We start from the raw sequence: 19,554 nt of genomic DNA, 5'->3' as shown, positions 1-19,554 counted from the left end.
TAGTTTTCATTTAAAAATATGGAGAAAAAAATCAAAGAACTTTAAAGAAAATCTGCGTTCTTCTTGACAGCATGGACACAAGGTACTAGAGGCAGCTATAATTTTTTTCTGTGTTGTGTAAAATATATAAATACATGAAAACCTACATGAACACATATAGTCACACCTAAAACATCCCTGGTTCCTTCCCCTCCACTCCCCAAAGCTTGGTAGTTTTAAACAAAACAGTGTGGGTATTTACTGGATACAAAATGTTTCTCAGAGTAGAAACTATGTTCAAATATGGCAAATAGAAATTCTGACAAATCAAATGAGTAGCCTTAATATGATCATAATACAGGCCAGCAGAGATTATGATGAAGATATAGCTAACTGTACAAAAAACTAGCAATTAAAATATTACACACAATCAGAAACAGGAACCTATCACAATGCCTGTAGTGCTGATAAACCATGAAGTGTTTTAAAGATAAATCTAAAGATGTCCTCTCAAGAAAGAACAAGAGTGTTTTCATTGGCATCCATATTACATGGGTTACACTGGCACCCTGAGTACCTCACTAGCATAAATAAATTGCTTTCTCATTCTCATCTTTTACAATAAAGAGAAAGCTGGAGATCAAATTCCCAGAACACCACCTGAATTTCAGATATTATTGCTTTCCATGTCTGTATGTTTAGTGTATAATTAAAAATTAATAATTATGTGTTTTAAAACTATTAAAATTTAATTCCTCCTTTTGATTACTCCCTCAGGTAAAACAGCTCTAGAGTCAATGTTTGGCTTGTCATTTCTAAGCCATGAAGGACGGTTGAGAGGCAGTCTGAATTTTTTCAAGAAGGTTTTTGTTTAACTCAAGGGTGGCAGATACATACTTTATAAAGTTTTATGACACCTAGAGTTTTGAAAACACATATGAACCAAGCAGAAATGAATTAGTAAATGTAAGGTCAGAGGCCTTATAAACCGGAGAAAGTAAATATATCTTCCCACCTCTGTGTTCCTGAACTCCTGTCATAATGCTTTGATACTTCTATCAGACTATATGAACTCTACCCTTACTTAAATAATGAACAAGAGTAAATATTAATTTGAATTGAAATAATAATTGGACAATGAAGTCATGGCAACCTGGAAGAGATAAAACTGAGCTACTCTTCAATAGGCATATTTATAATTACTCCTTTAGTCTTGTTCTCAAATATCAGTCTGCGTTCATCAGCGTTCTTATGTTAGATAATTTTCAAATTAGTAAACAAAAAAATAGTAGCACCTTACATCTTCAACTAAAGAAAAACTTAAAATTTATGTTCCTGTAGAGATCATACTGCAAAATATAAAATACTTCAAAACATCTGAAACTATAAGCCTTTATTAAATAAAGGCTCAAAATAACTTTAATGTTTCTCTTCCTCAAACTACTGAAACAGTAAATTATTCCTGTAGAAATGTATTCCTTTACAAAACTCAGCATTTTGAAAAGCCATACATAAAAAGCAACACGTAGTGCTTTTGATCAAATGTTTGAGATTTTTTTTCTTTTTTTCAATTAAAAAAAGAATAACAAAATATCTTAATCTGTAAAGTACATAACTGCTTCAGTAAATAAGGGATATGGTTTGAAAATGTTGCAATGTGGTTCCAAAAATAGTTAATCATAACTAAACTTCTTGTAATTTGCAGTTAACATCTGTTGGATGAAACAAGAAATTTCAGTAATTACACAGTCAAGTCCTTTAAACTTATTAACTATATGCCTTTGTCAAATTCTGTAGAATTATTAGTAATTGGTATGATAGTGACTTGGTGTGATTTAGATAATTTCTTACCAAATAAAAAATGACAATGGAAAAAAAATTAGGAACTCCTTGTTTATTATCAAAATTCATTATGTTTCATACCCAAATGAACTCTTGTTTAATCGACCACTCTAAATCCTAAACTCTGGACATCAGAAAAGATTTAACTCCAACTATCAATTCCGTGGCTTTGGAGAGCCTGGTTCTGAATTAAAGGACTTTCAAAAAATATGAAGAAACATTGCACGACAAATGACTGTTGGGGGATGCTTCACCAACCTTGACATGGCTTTTTGTTGTGTACATGTTGTAAAAGCAAAGCAGGAGCAAAGCAGGTTTCATCTTCACAAGACAATTTCTGTCTCATTCCTGTTCTACCCACGGGTACTATATTTGCAGACTGACTGACTTTTCCCACTAAAAGCAGTCCAGGTGACATGACTGGATACAGCCCCTGGCTAAATGTGTGACAGGTATTGTTTTACCAGGCAGGAAGATCATAACTTTTTGAAAGGTCTGCATCATGTGCATCATTATCAATATTTTCCACTGGTCTCCATTCAAACTCCAAAAAATGGAGCTCAGTCAACATTTGCCTTTTGCAGCTGCCACTATGTGGGAGATACTAAGATAAAGTATTCTAATTACATCTTTGGATTAATGGTAGAATTCTGCAGAACTGCTAACAAAGAGATTGGCAGAGGAATCCAGGCCTGCAACATGCACAGCGACGTGTGAGCGAGCAAGGGAGAATGTGCGTGTGCTGAGAACTTAATGAATGTATTTCCTTGCAGCACACATAATTCTGGCTCGTGTTAGTTCTAAAGAAATACAGCAGTAACTACAGAAAAGCAGAAGTGGTTCTTAAAATTGTAACTCTAAACGTTTTTTTGTTTTTCCCTTCACAATTAGGGAGGGCACAGAAACAAAATGGGTTGCTCTCTAATTCCTCAGACAGAATTAACATTAATTTTGTGTGATCAAGAAATGCTTTTAATTGAATATTTATTCTATGCACTAGGAAATGTGCACAGAAGAAATAAGGAAAGTCTCCAGAGAAAAGTAGGTTAAGACAACTAACTCAGCACATGCAGTCATTTTAAAGCCTAGTTTGATCTTTACTCTCATCTCCCCAGCCCACCTGTTTGGTTGGGTTTTTTTCTCTTTATTTTAACTCTGTTTCTATAATCAGGTGGAGCTCTGGATTTTGCAGATACCACTCTGTGGAGACCACATCAATACCACTCTGCTTTTGTGATAGCAGGTGCTAAGTATGTTTTTCTGAGGTGTAGTTTGAGTTTATTCAAGAAGTTTCCTTAATATAACAAATATCCTGTTTGTGAGAAACACAGAATAATTTGAATGACAGGTTGGGATGGCAAGATGGACAAAATTTTACTGTATAAGGGAAACCATACGTGACTGAAATAATCACTAACAGGTGCATGGAAAGCCAGAACCAAACTGGCGAAAGGAGACTGTGTATGAGAAACAAGCAGATAGAACAAACAGTAGAGAATTATCCCCCAGTTTGACTGAACCTTCAAAAGTAAGGTAGTTTACAAAAAATTTCCAAGCGAATACAGTATTCATCCGTATCTATCTATCCACACATTTCATGTTGGCTACTGAAGTATTTGCACTGGAAAACAAATAAGGTAACATTCTATTGCAGCTGGACATCTGTATTTTAATGTAAAGAAATAAATCCAACTATTAAAATACCTCTATACAGGAATATATAGCAAGAAATAAGCTCCAAAACCCAGTTCTATATTAATACAAATGTTCTGATCCAAAACGAAATTGATTAAAAATATATTATTTTCAGTAAAACGAACAGAAAGGACTAGTTTTCTCAAGTATCACTTTGAGAATTTTTATTCTTTGTTTCAATTACAGGTTTCAACATAAAATAATGGACCAATAAGTTGTGATGGATATCAAACAAGCTTCTATAATTTTCATTTCCAAGGATAACATTCTATCCTTTTTGGTCAATACTGCTGTCATTCTGTAAACCATTCTGTAAACCAATACCTACAATGCATTTGGCATTAAAACAAACAGTAATGTTAATTCAAACAGAGGCTTGTACTAAAGCCAGTTACCTCAGTGAAAATACTGCAAATGATTTCAGCTGGTGTTGAATTAAACCTACACTTATGATAGACCCTGAAAAAGGTCATCTATGAATGTTAAGAAGTGGTATAATTTTGTTATTTAGCAAGTGAAATCTGCTGATTTGATTCTAATCAAGCTTAATGCCAATACAAGAAACCATTCAACATGTCACTTTTCAATTTTTAAAGCTGAAAATAAAGTATTGGTATATTTAAATATCATAACTTTTCTAGGTGTAGATAGTTTTAAAAAAATATATTTGCGTTTTCCTCATACAACAAAACTGTTTAGCTGCATTCTCAGTGTCTTTCATTATTTACTGAAGCAGATATTGGGTGATTTCACACTGGGGTCATGTGTCTGTGAACTTTAAATGTACTAAGAGCACATTACATATTTGCATGAACTCTCAGAGCTTTCATTATTGCAGATCATTGTGAAGAGTGTAGCAACTATCTCCCATTTGTAACTGTTCATTGTTCCTGAGGCAACTACATCAAAATCATTAATTCAGTCTGAAGTATTTTTAACACATTGAGGATTTTGCTGGGGAGGGGTGGAACTAAAGAGAGAAGCCCACATTTGAGTTGCAGGAGCTGTAAAGAAATGCACCCTGCTCGCTCAAAAAGATGTATAGGTGTTCTCAGCGATGCTGTGCAACCTCTCTGTCCTGCCAGAAGCAGGAGAAAAAGACATATCTGCTTTCAAGCAGGTTACTCAGAAATACAGCTCTGTTTCCCCCACAGTTACACTCAAGGTAGCAGTGCCATGAACTACTGTCCAGCATAACAAAGGAAGACAGAAAGTATGTATATGCAAGGTGAAAAAACAACCACCTCTCTTTAAGTACCAGAACTGATTCTCTATAGGATTGGGCTGCTGATTGTTTACTTAAGAACACTCCAAGGGGTTGATCACTTTTTTCTAGGAGGATCTACAGGATGACACTCCATATACCATTTGAAACTTTTAAACCATGTTTTAATATGTCATTGTTTTATTTTTAATCTAAGTAACTTGAGTTATTCAAGCATTAAATTACATCTGTAATATACGGTTTTCTTATGTAATTGCTTTTAATCTGCAGGTTCGATACACTGAATGTTGGTTGGCTGAGTGTTCTACTTCTGTACAAAACCTCCACCACCAAAGTCTCCTAAGCAAATCAAAGATAAGATAAAGCAATATAAAACTTACAGAGCAGTTCACAGAATTCACAGGATCACAGAATGGGTCAGGTTGGAAGAGGCCACAGTGGGCCATCTGGTCCAACCTTCCTGCTCAAGCAGGGTCATCCCAGAGCACATGGCACAGGATTGCATTCAGATGGTTCTGGAATGTCTCCAGTGAGGGAGACTCCACACCCCCTCTGGGCAATCTGTTCCAGTGCTTGGTCCCTGTACAGCAAAGAAGTTCTTCCTCATGTTCCGGTGGAACTTCCTGGGCACCAGTTTCTGCCTGTTACCTCTCATCCTGTTGCTGGGCCCCACTGAGCAGAGCCTGGTCCATACTCTGACACCCCCCCTTCAGATACTTGTATATGACCTCTCTTGTCAAGGCTGAAGAGGCCCAGCTCCCTCAGCCTTTCCTCACAAGACAGATGCTCCAGTCCCTTAATCAATTTTGTCGTCCTCCACTGGACCTGCTCCAGGAGCTCCATGTCTCTCTTGTCCTGAGGAGCCCAGAACTGGAAAAAGTTCTCCAGGTGATCCTCACCTGGGCTGAGCAGAGGGGCAGGATCACCTTCCTTGACCTGGTGGCCCTTTCTAATGCACAATGGGTGCAGTTGCTGGTACCATTTACAACATGGAACTTATTCAGCATATGCATTACACTTTGTATTTGATATGTATGGGGGGAACACTTGTTATACAAAATAAAACTGGAATTTGTTTAAGGGCAAAAGAGAATCTATCTTCCATCGTGCCTCTTTCTTTATATAACTGTAATGACTCAGGTTTATAATACCTTTCTGGAGAACTTTAGGTATCTTCACTACTATCAAACACCTACCAGGAGATTACAGTATTGCCAGAGCAACTGCTTCATTTTTCTCCTGAAACAGCCCATTCCATTGAAGCTGTTAACTTGAACACCATGACAGGAGCCTTTTTCAGAGTCCTCAGTACTTATCATCACTGACAGACATCTAAAACCTGGAACAACTGTCCATCTTAGAGGTACAGCTTTTGGAAATAAGCTCTTAAAAAACAAACAAACAAAAAAATTGGTTGGAATCAAAGAGATTTCCTGAGGGGAATGCTACAAAAGGATGTATCTATGATGGAAGCTAAGTGTCAATCTGCATGTCTGGCACAATTTTTATATTTATATAGGAAAAATAGTTAATTTTAAAGGAAAAAAAAGAAATTTAAAAACTTCCATAAGCTAAATAGATTGCAAGTATCATGATTCTTTCAAGTTCACTGTTTACTATTTTAAAATTCACCTATCATTATGACACAATTTATTCCTTGACTTCCTGCTGTATACAAATGACACTATGAGTTTGATATAACTTTGTGAAAGCCTGAGAAAATAATTGATAAAAAATTGTAAAAAATATATTAACAGAGATTTCCGCAGGAATTTTAAAAAAGGAGAGCAACAAAATACTGAAGAAACACACCATTATTTTAGGTAGTGGAAGGACAGAGTAAAGCTGAATTCATAACATGCTTACATAATACACCAGGAACACTATAAAAAGAATGGCACATTTAAAACCTTTTAAAGCACAATGCAAAGGAATATTTTTGGTGTAAGCATTAAGTACTTCGAAAAAAATCTATTAGCGAAAACATTAAGACTTTCACAGTGAGCCTTTAATATCACAACACACCTTCCTTCCCATTGTATTACACATTTTAACACACACCCAAGCCTTCTACGGCAAAACTAAACTCATAACATAAACATTTGGATGTATTCCATTTGAGAAGCCAGAGCCCAAATATAGAATGCTTCTTTTTTTCTATAGCGTAGCTTCAAAAATCACATTTGCTACTTAATGTAGTACTTGAAATTAATGACGAAATTGCTGAAGCCCATTTATGTTTCTGTTGCCCAAATCTATTCTAACTGATGTGTTTGAGTGTGAGTTCTACACTCAGAAAACTGCATAAATACTTGAGCATAAGTACTTTTACCTTGTCTGGCTTGTAAGCTTAAACCCAACTATAGATTCCTTATTCAAGCCAACTGCTTCAATGTTGATGACATCGTCTACTTCTGGCTCCGTAGCAATGAACTGCAGTGGAAACTTCCAAGCACCTCCTGCAGTCCATTGTATCATGAGAGTTGCCTCGTTCCTTAAAATTTCAGATAAAAACATTCAATACATAGAAAGACACCATAAAACATAAACTGACTAAATTATGTCCAAAATAAAGCTTGAGTATGTAGAAATAAACTACAGTAAAATTAAATACAAATTAATTTAATTTGGAATATATCCTTAATTTTGCAAGGCATAGTATATATCAGGTGCATTTGACTGGAACATAGACTAAATAGCACTGGATATTTACAGCAAAGTACAAAAAAGAACATAATATGAAAGAAAAATGACTGGTACAGCTATGAGATTTTATTATTCTTCTGCTTACTCTCTCTTGAGTTTAACAAATTTAAGTAAATTTGTTTTAATAATTATTCTTGAGTTATTGTGGTCTTAGAGGAGAATTTTGTCCAGAACATGTTAGCAGTTCATATTAGAATCAAACAGATCTGACAAATGTCCATGTACTTTATAAAAATCCAGACTCTGATGTCTTTAGACTCTCTAAGAAAGCAGTTGGTGCTGTAGATTCTGAAGATAAAGAAACAAATTAATTGCAGTCATTGAGTCTCAAGTATGCAAAGGCAAAATAAACCCAAACCAAATCAGAAAATAATAAAATAAAAAGGACAGAGTAGAAATAAAAAGGGTTTCTAAATTAACCTCTCTCTGACACAATGACACTGCATGCAGTGGGAGGATAGTTTTTTCCTAAAAGTTTGCTCTTTGTTTAATTCATTAACCTTCTGGACTGCTGCAAGTAAAGAGTAACTCCTGCACCCTAAAGATGACCTTTTCGCATGCAATCCATGATATTCAGCAGTGATTGCTCCCTAGCACTCCTGGTAATTTTGGGACTGTGAATTTACTGCGTGCCTGCATTTTACTGAAGTTTACTTCCCACATCCTCCCCACACACATTTCACTGCTTCAAAAGAAAGGCACAACTTCTCTCTCTCCAAAAGGGGGTCCCTTCCATAGTTTCCTTTTAAAGAAATGGAACGTGCCAATGTAAATCAAAGAAAATCCACCATTTCTCACAGCATAGCTATAAAAGAGGATAACGTTTTCCTGTGGATCATTGTTACCAGAGCACTAGAGACTCAATTCAAATTTAACTATCCCATCCAGCCAAAGAATATGCACACATGCTTGTCTAGGAAAAATTCTCCAAGACTGATAGACCACCTTGTCTGTATGCTTTTCATGAAATTTGAGAACAACTAGTTTCCATTGAAAGTCTTTTAATACTCCAATGTTTAGAAGTAAAATGGGCTTCCACACAGGCTATGGAAGTAACCCAACAGAACTATCTCACAGGCATTAAAAAGAAACACTCTTATCACACTGAGAAGCAGAAAGTGAGAAAATCTAAAATAATAGATCTCAGAGGTGAAAAAAAACCCGAGGAAAAGAATGAAAGGAGGTGCTTATGTAGCTAAAAGTGATCAGACAGGAGTTCATTACATGTTCTCTTGGCAATAAGGAACAGGAGCTTACCTCATTGGTTTGTTAGGTGCAAACACGACATTAAAGATGAGTGTTACAATTCCAGATTCTGTATCCCACTCTTTTTGAACCAGATGCATACCAACCAAAGATTCAAGCTGAGATCTAATTTCATTTGACTGATATTGCAATTCATACAGAAACTCCGCTGTTGCAGAGAAACCTAAATGATACAAGAGAAAAAGATCAGTCTTATTCTCACAGTTGGCTGCCTATGAGTTACAATTCTTTCATTTGTTACTAAAAATGACAGACAAGTAAAACTAGTAATTATCTAAAACTTGACTGATTTCCTTCTGACTGCACAGCAAAGTCTTCCCATTTCAGATGACAAGCTACTTAGGATATGCAAATGATTACAGCAATATTGTTCTGACTACCACTTCTGCATTATGCTGAGACATTTCTAGTGCATCAGCCAAATGAAAACTGCAAGAATGTAACACTATTTTTGAGTCATGCCACTGGGACAATCAAAAAAAAACCCAAAAAAACCATTAAGGACATGAGTGCCACTGATGGCTGCAAGCCTGAGAAACAATACAGAGAAATAGTGAAGATGTCACTAGTAGCCTCTTCTCCCCTGTAGCAGCCACGATAAGGCCAAGTAGTAATGACATAAGAATAAACAGCTGAGCTTCTTGAATCAAATGTGTCCTGCAGCTGTAATAAAGAAAACTGAGATGTTCAGTATACAGTAGTAATTTGTGCACAGAAGGGAACATTTTTATGAGGAAAAGAAAATCAAGCTGCTAATCTATTTAAAAGTTTTACACATTTTATGGGTGAGAAGTGCTTTAACACAACCACTAAATCCTACAGGAGATTTTGTTTTACTGTGACCACATATTTCAGGACACATTTTGAAATTGCACAGCTGAGTACAATGTGTTGTACAGAACTGCTGTGTATCCATCCCTGTACACATATCCCAGCTACAGAGTGCCAGTCAGCTGCAGAGTTAATTCCCAAGGCCTTCTGACTTGGAATTCTAAAATACAGTCTACAGATTCGTTTATACAAAAAGTCAGAGACGATGCACTGTGAGATAGTTGAGGAAAACCTTATTTTGCTTCTGCCAATCTGTAAGACTACCCAAATTTAAATGAGTATTAACCCTTCTTATGCTTCTAGTCCTTCCTCCTTCTCTGAAATTTTCAAATTTCTTCTTCTCACTTCATCAGCTGACAAAAGGTGTGAACCTTTGTTGCCTTGTTTTTGAACACAGAGATCAACCCCCAGAAATGCAGCAGCTTATATTGAAACATTTCTAACTCTTTAAAGTAGATACTTCACAAATCTCTGTACAGTTCCTACTAAAGAGGCACACAGAGAAGCAAAATATTATTCCCAACATATGGGGTTATCAGTCATAGTAGATACATACTGAATACCAAATATACAGGATTTTCATATATTAATCCAACTATCATATATGCACTGTATTACAATAAATGTACTTTGTTACAATGAAATGAAACATGAACAGTTTTCCTACAGTTTATAAAATTTAGGATCATCCTACACTGTTCCATACTTTCCTGTTTCTCTGTTTGAAAAATATAATGCTTATGCCAAGCATTGATTCCAACACAGTCCAAAGCTTTTAGTAGTCACCCCAAACAAATGTTAGAACATGAAGATTAAGACATTGACAATCAATGGGAGAGAAAGGATGACATCACTTGGAGCATTCCACAGTGAAAAAAATCGCAACTTTTGAGCACGTGTTTCTTTCAGCAGTTATGCCACACAATAATACTCAGGAAAATCTTATTTTATAGTTCAGATGCTAAGAAGAAAACATTGTGAATTACATGTTGCTTTTAGTATCCAAATACATTTGGGTTTGGTTTGACATATGTATATAGAACCTTCTAGTTAGTAGCAATTAAATATTTTTTTTTTTTTTTTTTGCTCCAGGCTGTTTTGTAACCTGTTCTGTGCTCATATTAAGTAATTAGTTAAAATATTTCAATACTTTCAACAGATAAGGAAAAATAATGCATTCATTACTGCCAATATTTGAAAGCCTAGTTATGCTGGTCCCTTAACTGGTTTTGATCTAGGCTCCTGATCTAGTTTAGGACTGCTTAAAAATGAAAAATGTAATTATATTTTCATCACAGCTGCCCTGAGGACTATTATATTAGGAATACTTAGGAAGCCTCTGTGAAATGTTAATACTTGATTCTAGACAATTCTGTAATACACATGCTGCTTAAACAAACTGGCAGAAGCCAGAGGAAAAAAAAAGAAGTAATGAATTATGGCTAGTAAATTGTCCAATTTGTCAAATATTCAGAGTTCTCTTGACTCTTAGAATTTCCACTTTCAATTGTGATGGTAAAAGAAATAAAACATGGAGACAGGATTAACATTTTCTTTGCCATAAAGCCAAAAACAATATAACATACTGTTCAAATATACCTTGACCCTTTAGCCCAGCTCTTTGTATGCTTTCATTCACTAGTTTTCTTTTTTAAAATTACCAATTTTAGTACAGGTAGAATTCTTGTTTTATCTAATACAAGTTGTAAAATACACATGCTGATATAAAGTACACCCCAATTAATCCACTTCTGTTTTGTAAATAGACAGCAGCAGGGAGAGCTTTAGCCACACCTGACTCCACACAGAGATTTTTATCTATCCAAACACTGGGAAGATGCAAGCATGCTATTTATATACAGCTGGTTACATCCAGGGAATAGAAGTTCTGATTATTAAAAATATTACTTCCTCACATTTACTCAATAATACTTCGCATTATCTAAGAAAAGGAGTAAGAATATGTTTTGAGGTAACTATTCCAAGACAATTTTTTTAAGCATTAAACATTTCTTCTTTTGAAAGGCAATTAATCTCAGTCTTTAAGTGTTTTCATTTGTGCAAATAATGTCTTCCAAAAAGGTAGTATACATTTAGGCAACACTGTGGATGTAGAATTGCTGCAGCAGCTATGTTTGAAAACCAATCAGGTTTTTCAGCTATACAGTTCTATAAATTGGCCGACATTTATTTTCAAATGCTAGTAAGGACACTTCTTAAAAAGCACTAGAATAAAAGTATTTGGTTTGTTTAAATAGCCTCTAAGAAGATGAAAGGATACAGACCACTTTAAAAAAAATCCAAGGATTTTACACTCTGAGCATATAAATTGAGAAAATGTGAATTTTTGTGTGATTGTTACATTTACTGTAACACTAATTAATAGATGTCATGCATCTAAAAATTAAAAGACTAGTCTAACAGGTTCACAAAATAAGGATCTCAGAAATTTACATGACTTTTTAGTGGGAAAGAACCTGTATTCAAACTTCAAAAGAGTTGATAACAAAGTCATTTGTACACAGGTCTAATGTCTATAGAAGGTACTGTGAAAGGTCCACTGGATATATCTGACCTCAAAGAGAGTTTCACTCTGTCATTAGAGAAGCCTTTGTACCTTCCTCTCGTTTCTGAAAAGTGAGTGTTTGATTTCACCAAAGCCCAGCTCGTTATAGGATGTGTTTTCTGGTGATAAAAATCTAATGGACACTGGCCTGTGAGGCTGCAGTGTCTCCTGGATACCTAAGGGAGATCAAACTGCCTGAGCTTTCCACACGTAGTGCTTAACCTGTGGTAGACTTGGTGACATAAAAATGGCACAGGGGAGGATCTTCTCAAGGGACTCTCTTTACTTTCACACTATCTCCCATTTCCAGTGAGACAGACAGAAATTAAAGCTGTGATGGAAAGATGCTCAGACTACTGAAACGCTTATCCCCGTTACAGAGGCTTTTCCTTGGATGGAAGCAATAAAACAGAGATGCACTTAACTGGCCTTCCTCACCTCCCTTTCACCAGGCTGCAGTCCTACTTGCAGTCATTTAATAAAGGAGGGTAGTACAATACCAAATACAAACATGCAGTGAAAGCCCAGCCGTTCATAAATTTGCAGTTTCATGCTTTTCATAAGCCAGGTTAATTATTTTCATTTGGTGCTGAATGTAACATACTGCACTCTCTCACTGATTTTTTTCACTGTTTCTGATAATTTTTCAAGGCTAAGTGTCTATTCTGGCCCTGACACCCAACAAAGATTTCTTCTCCTCTTGATATAATAGTCTCTAAACTGCTAAAACAGAAACTAAAAAAACAGACGTTCACCACTCATTTTTGCCAGACATCCAGCATCTCATCCTGACCTTCCAAATCTTATGAAATATCTTTCTTCATAGCCCCATTCAGCTCTCATCTGACACTTGTCCTTTTCTTACTTCTCCACTGTCTTCCAGGAGTCTTGACACACACACTGATGAAACTCAGCAGACAGTGGGGAATAAACATTAAACATGCAGAAACACCTCACCAGCAAAATCAGAGGCAGACAGGGTACATTATTGTACAGTAGATTAAACCATTTTAATACAGTTTTCAAATAAATATTAAAGTGAACAGCAAAAAGTGAATTACAAGAGTAATAAAGGAAGAAAAAAATGAAAGGAAGTCTAGTGGTCAACATCCTAACATTTAAGTAGACATTATCATCTGGACAGTAAGAAATGTATCTCAGCTTAGAATGAAATAGCTGTTTCTCACTGTAAAATGTCATAACTCCATGATAATATCAGCAGAATAAACAAAATGGACAAGAATCCCAAAAGACCTGCCTGCAACTTAATATACCTTTCACCAAATTTGTCTTCATACAGGTACAAAAGTGCTGTATGTAGAGCATTAAAAATAACAACAAAGATAACATGATAACTTTAATAAATGTGAGACATCAAACCACCTTAAATACATAGAAATAAATGGATTTAAAAAAGCTATATCTTCCTGTTGATAATAGAATCATTGATCTTCATTGGAAGTCAAGGAAATCCTCAATGAAGTTCTGCATATATATCTTCATATCTCTTCCCTGCAAATTTATTTCTCTTTCCATGTCCACTCAAAGCTCTTCATCCATAGCTTCAAGGCTCTGCAAAATTCCACTCTTAGCCACATCTTTTTATAACCCTACATCATATTGCCTATTTCCCTAGAATAGCAACCAACTTGAATTCTTATTTTCTAAATCTTTGCTTACATTTGATATTTTTGTTTCCTCATTTTTCTCTTTCAAAACTCTTCTTTAAAGGAGCTATCCACTTCTAAAACAAGTTTCTACTATAAAGAGAGCAGTTAAAAGCCTTAACTCCCTGCTTTTTTTGAGCATGTTTCTTCCAAACACTGCAACAACTGAAATGGAAGCTTGTGAATCCATGTACATGAAACACATATGGGCATCTAGTATCTGCTCTTCCATACATATTTCTGCACTGTTCCTTGCATTTCCATATATTCTCTCTCTCTGAATCCCTTTTGCATTAATTCCCTTTTCACTATGCCTATCCATCCACCTGCCTTAACACTCTTTCTTTATTTTGATATTACTTGGCATAGTAAATTAAACCCAAAACTTCAGAAAAAGCAAAAGGATTCTCATCAGCCCAAAGGATCTCCCACATTATTCTCCTTGGATCCGATATTCTACTCAGATTTGTACACTTACCTATAAATTAATTCTATAACGGAATCAATTAAAATGTGTTTCTTCATAAGCATTATATTGCTTTTCCAACAGGCTCCCCTTTTATTTAACCTTGTTTTCATTTATCCAGAAACTCTAGCAGATAAAGATCACATCATTGGCTGGGCACAGGAAACATCAAACCAGCTTCTTCATGAACGTATCTCATGATTTAGTCTTAATTCACACAGAAATTATTTTTTGATGGTATTCTCACCCATCTGCTTCACTTTGAATGTCACCCATGGAAATCAGTAACAACTCAAGCTATCTTTTAACCAAAACATTCAATTTGTGTTGGCACACACAGAGGCTAAATTGAAAACTCATGTGACAATTTTTTCAATAGTCCTTGATAGTTTTACACCATACTATGGTCTATTACAAAAGGATACATTTTTTATCTTCTGACTTTTTTTAATATACAAAACAGGCTGAGCCACAGAGACTGGAACACAGGACCTAATCACCAGGGTCACATTTTTCCTTCCTTTTCCTTATCCAGCAGACTGCATTCAGCTATATATAAGATGGAACATCCATAACACAGGGTAGTGTAAAATCCTCTACTATAAGACAGATGTAATCTCAGGGGAGGTATCCATTTGTGTTATATTTTGGATACAAATCAAGTTTCAGAATTAATAAAAGTTCAGTGGAGCAAATTTCTGAGGTTTCACTCTGTATTCCTCAAGTGGCTTGAAGAAAGAGTAATGGCTCAAGGTCACAATTTCATTCAATGCTCTGTGGTGATTCTATGTAACTTCTAGCCACTTGTCTTATAGTTTTAATATCTAGCTATATCTTCAAAGCTTCAGATCAATGTGTTCTTAAGCTGTCAAAACTAGAGGCCTGATGCACTAATTTATAAAAACATAAAGTTGTATACATTCTCCAAAACAACAGGAGAAGGTTGTTTGGTTTTGGGTTGGTTTTTTTTCCATCATGTTCTGTTGGAAATGTGCAGTGTGGGAGAGATGAAGGGGATCTAGAGATAATAACTTCATTTTCTGTAAGAACAACAAAATTTGAACAGTCCTGCTTCAGACACAGAAGACAAAGAATTTTAGCACAAAAATGACAATAGGATGTAATAACCTGGAAATAGAAGAGCATTTAGGGTAGAACAGTTGCACGTGTGCATGTGGTTTTTACAAGTGACTGTCAGATACATTTTCTGAGGCAAATTTAGATGCATAAACCCTCTACTATGTTAAAAAGCTGAGACAGGGAGTGCACTGCTTCATTGTACTTCTAGGAAATCTAAAACTGTATCTCTTAAGGGCTTTGATTAGCAAGGGTTTACTGATGTCCCATAAATAATGACAAAATAATTCAAAAAATAGTGCAAATTAATGCAGATAGGTCATTGTGAGGTGCTATGATGTTGCAGAAGCACAATTAAGGTCCTGGAGAGCTGTGTTGGCTACAGTTTTGAGTTACAGAAGCTTTCCCAAAATATCATTACAAAACAAGGGCGTAGTAGTTCTGCTTTTATTGGAAGTAATAATTCCTTATCATCTAACCACAGCAATTATAGGAAATTCTGTGAGCAAGCAATGGGAGGAATGGCAATCACAATCATATAACAATTAAAGTAATTAATAGACTCTTGCAGTAAATTATATTGCCTAGGTTTTTCTCATCCACTAACTCAAAATCATTTTAAGAGATATCTATTTATGTATTCTTGTTTCAGAGATACATTATGTTGGGTTAGTCAATCAGTTCTTTTGGACTTCTCATGTTTCCTGGGTGTACATCATACTGAAGAGTAACACCTGGAAGAACTTATTAATTTCTAGGTTTGTATTATTTATTGGTTTTGCAATTTTGTGAAGCTGAATAAATAACTTCAGATTAGTTTATAATTGATCTGGTTCCTTGTAAGCATTGAATATTTAAACTGAGCATGATTTTGCATAAGTGTCAGAAAGTAATTTTAATTAACATAATGATGCTTCTCATTCCTAAGGCTTGCAGATTTCAACACTTTATAAAATGTTAAAGAAACAGAAATGAATGCCTGTTCTGTAAACAGAAATAAAAGCAGCTCCAAACCACATTTACTCACAATTTATAAGTTCTTTATTCTTTTCAGTATTTGTCATTACTGTTCTACTTATATTAAGAAACGAGAGTAGGAGAGGTTACTTATGAGAGAAAAAATTATGCTAATTTTTTTCTTTTCTTTTTTTAATGGACCCAGTGGTAGCCTTGTATATCAACAAATAAATAAAGTCCTATTTGAAATTCTTCATTAAAATGCCTGGTATTATTTCAGTTCAATAAAGAAAATAAACAATGCATCAAATCTCTCCCATGCTTCACTCATAAATTAAGAAACTAACAGCCAGATGTAAACAAAAACTAAGTAGCTGACATGATAATCCATCTAAGGCTTTCATTTCTCTCTTCTTTGATTTCTACTAGTTCCCTGTTTTCCAGTAGGAATTTTTACCCTCAACTACAAGGTAATAATCCATAACAGAGTGACCCAGTCAGTGGCTCACCCCCTTGTTAACACTTCCATTTTGACATTGCTCACTTCTTTCATCCACTGTTAATCCAAAACAAGCAGTTTGTTATTCTTTCTTATACTTTTGCAGAGTAAGACAATCTCATTTATATAGCTATAATTCTCTCATCCTCAAAGATAATTTAAAAAATAATGCCACAATGATTCTGACAATACAGAGATGGCTTAAGTAGGACAGAGGGCCATCTTCATCATTTTTTATCCTCTTCATATTGCTTTCAATATTAACCTGCTACATTTTATCAGGAATTACATTAAAATCTCTGGAGGAGAGATTAAGTCTATAAAAATATTTTGTCTCCACCTATACTAGCATTTTTCTTTCTTATGGTGTTAACATTTCTTTGGTCATATCCAATTTTATTGAACTCATATCCTAAAGGTGAGCTTCCTGATCCAGATCTGCCACATTAAATAGAATTTCAAGGACAATTAAATATGTCTGTACTTCCTGTTGAATACTTAAAATAAACTAAAAATGCTGTTTTATTAGAATAAAAATAACAGCCCTCACACTTGTTTGGATGAATCTCAGCTCTTAAATTTGCTTTACTGAAAAAGATATCTTTAGAGCAACATGTAAGGAAAAAGATGAAAAATATATCTAGAGTGAAAATATGCATTTAATGCAATTGAAAATTATTTTTTAAAGGGTCATATTATATTTGTTATGTCTAAAACATAAAGCTTTTATTATTTGATCCCTGTAACTTTGCTGACTTCAGAACAACAAACTATATCATTTCAGATAGATACTATTTAGATGGTCCCTTCTTAAGAAATTGTAATAATTTTCTGTGTCAGATGATCTCTGATGAAACTGATTTTTTATGTAAAAGACATGCTTGAAGATTTTTCACTTTAAAGTATTTATACTTGTCCAAATACCTTAAATACTGAAGCACATTATTAGCTGTTTAAATCTGATCTGCCAGTAGTTATCATCATTTATCTTTGGATGTAAAAACTGCTTACTGCACATCACACATACACTCTGATGAATCACTCTTTTGGAAAAGAAAAAAAATGAAGAACAGCTTGCTGGGCTGTTATCTTAGAGGTTTAGGTTTTTATTTATATTATTTCTGGTAGAATGCAGAAAGCTCAGATAGTACCATTAAGGTTGATTCCTAATAGGCATCAAATTCATCTATAAATAATGACATTTTAATGCCACTGAAAACCATGAAAAGCATAGTTATAAATGATCTTACTACCTATGGTGTAAAGCATTTTACCACCAGACTTTTTGCTTGAAAAGATGCAATGTGCCAAATCAATGTCTTGCAGTAAGTGCAGAAGCCAGTGTTAACAAATTATTCCTATGAATAAAACAAGCACTACACATCAGGAACCTGCAAGTCTTTCAAAATGCTGCCTCAGTTTGCTCAATGTATGCTTTTCGTGTCAATTCAGATGCCAACATGTTGGAGGGAGACAGCTCAAGTATGCTTAAGGTAGCCTGTTCATATGTGACAAGTCAATAAAGAGCTAAACACATTACTCTAGGATAAAAAAAAAAAAAGTCCCTCTCTATCTTGATGGACAGCAGTTCTCAAAAGGATGAATAAAGTTATATAATAGTATTCACAGTTATATAATAGTATTCGCAGTTCTCCAAAGAGGAATGAATGTATACTGAGAGCTTCATATCTTTTCATTTTACTGGACTGACCACTAACGTTTTTTAATATGGGAGTATAAAATAATAATACGTCCAGATTATAAGTTATCTTTGACACTGCAATAAGAGTAAATATAAAGTTTAAGTAATTTAAAATACTAACTAATCGGTAAGTATATGCTGTGCAAGCTCTTGTTAAAAGTTCAACTCCAGATCTCCTCGTTTTTCAAAAGCTTTCAAAAATAAAATCTGCTTAAAGATCTGGACATTAATTCCTTATATGAGATTACATTGGTCAGTGTGCAGAGCATGGTCATGTTTGCATAAAAATCACCCTTACAGGAAGGATGTAATTCACCTAGATTTACCTTTTACAGCTTTTTAGGTTTTCATAGTTATTTGACAGGACAGTTTCTGTAACATGGTATCCCTGCAAAGCCTCTGTCGGAACAGACTGTTAATGGCAGAAATGAGACACAACAGCAAGGTTTGCTGCCTCTCCAACTGATCACCTCATTGCAATCACAGCAACATCTGTAAACTCAATTTTTATGACCTTTCAATGCACTGCACTCTTACACAAAGTTTGAGTATGGGTGAAATCCCTTCCCTCATTTACAGCTAAGTTAAACACACTTTAGGTTGTCTCATATGTCATAATGTTAAGTTTCAAAGGTGCACAATTTTCAAATTTATTGTAGTGACTATGACTGGCAGGGCACATCTATTAAAAGAAATACCAGCAATACAGCAGTAACAAGCATTCTTTTCTTGCCACCTATAGTTTGTACCATTCTGTTTCAAGGAGAGGTATAGTATGAAAGGCTGGGGTATCTCTGAAGAAATTGATTTTCACTGTGTTCTCAGCAGATTAACAGTAAGTGGAAGCTATCCTTTAACAGAACTTTATCACTTCTTTCGTACAAGTCCTCCTTCTTCAATCCATTTTGCTGCAGATATTGGCCTGCTAGTGGGAATGCATCTTAAAAACAGGGACAATCTGCAGATAAATGTTTCTTTGCAGTGCTTACACAGACATATTTTTGCTAACTTTAGACTTTGTGCAGGCTGTTCTCTTTTGAAGCAGAGATTGTATTGCGTGCAAGCCTTACAGACAA

At 35.0% G+C, this 19,554-nt stretch overlaps 1 protein-coding gene across 1 annotated transcript in view; it reads right to left on the bottom strand.

Moving 5' to 3' along the window:
- Window positions 1–19,554, bottom strand: part of CFAP47 (cilia and flagella associated protein 47) — a 278,312-nt gene that overhangs the window by 12,176 nt on the left and 246,582 nt on the right. The window contains exons 61-62 of the mRNA XM_032680035.1: window positions 8,705–8,876; window positions 7,074–7,235 (exon numbers count right to left, since the gene is read on the bottom strand). Coding sequence (XP_032535926.1) covers window positions 7,074–7,235; window positions 8,705–8,876 — 334 coding nt within the window. The remainder of the gene's footprint in view (window positions 1–7,073; window positions 7,236–8,704; window positions 8,877–19,554) is intronic.

This window comes from Chiroxiphia lanceolata, chromosome 2, assembly GCF_009829145.1.
Source record: "Chiroxiphia lanceolata isolate bChiLan1 chromosome 2, bChiLan1.pri, whole genome shotgun sequence".
In the NCBI taxonomy this organism is placed as follows: domain Eukaryota; kingdom Metazoa; phylum Chordata; class Aves; order Passeriformes; family Pipridae; genus Chiroxiphia; species Chiroxiphia lanceolata.
The sequence above is the reverse complement of the archived record's forward strand: the minus strand, read 5'-3'. Positions and strand labels throughout refer to the sequence as shown.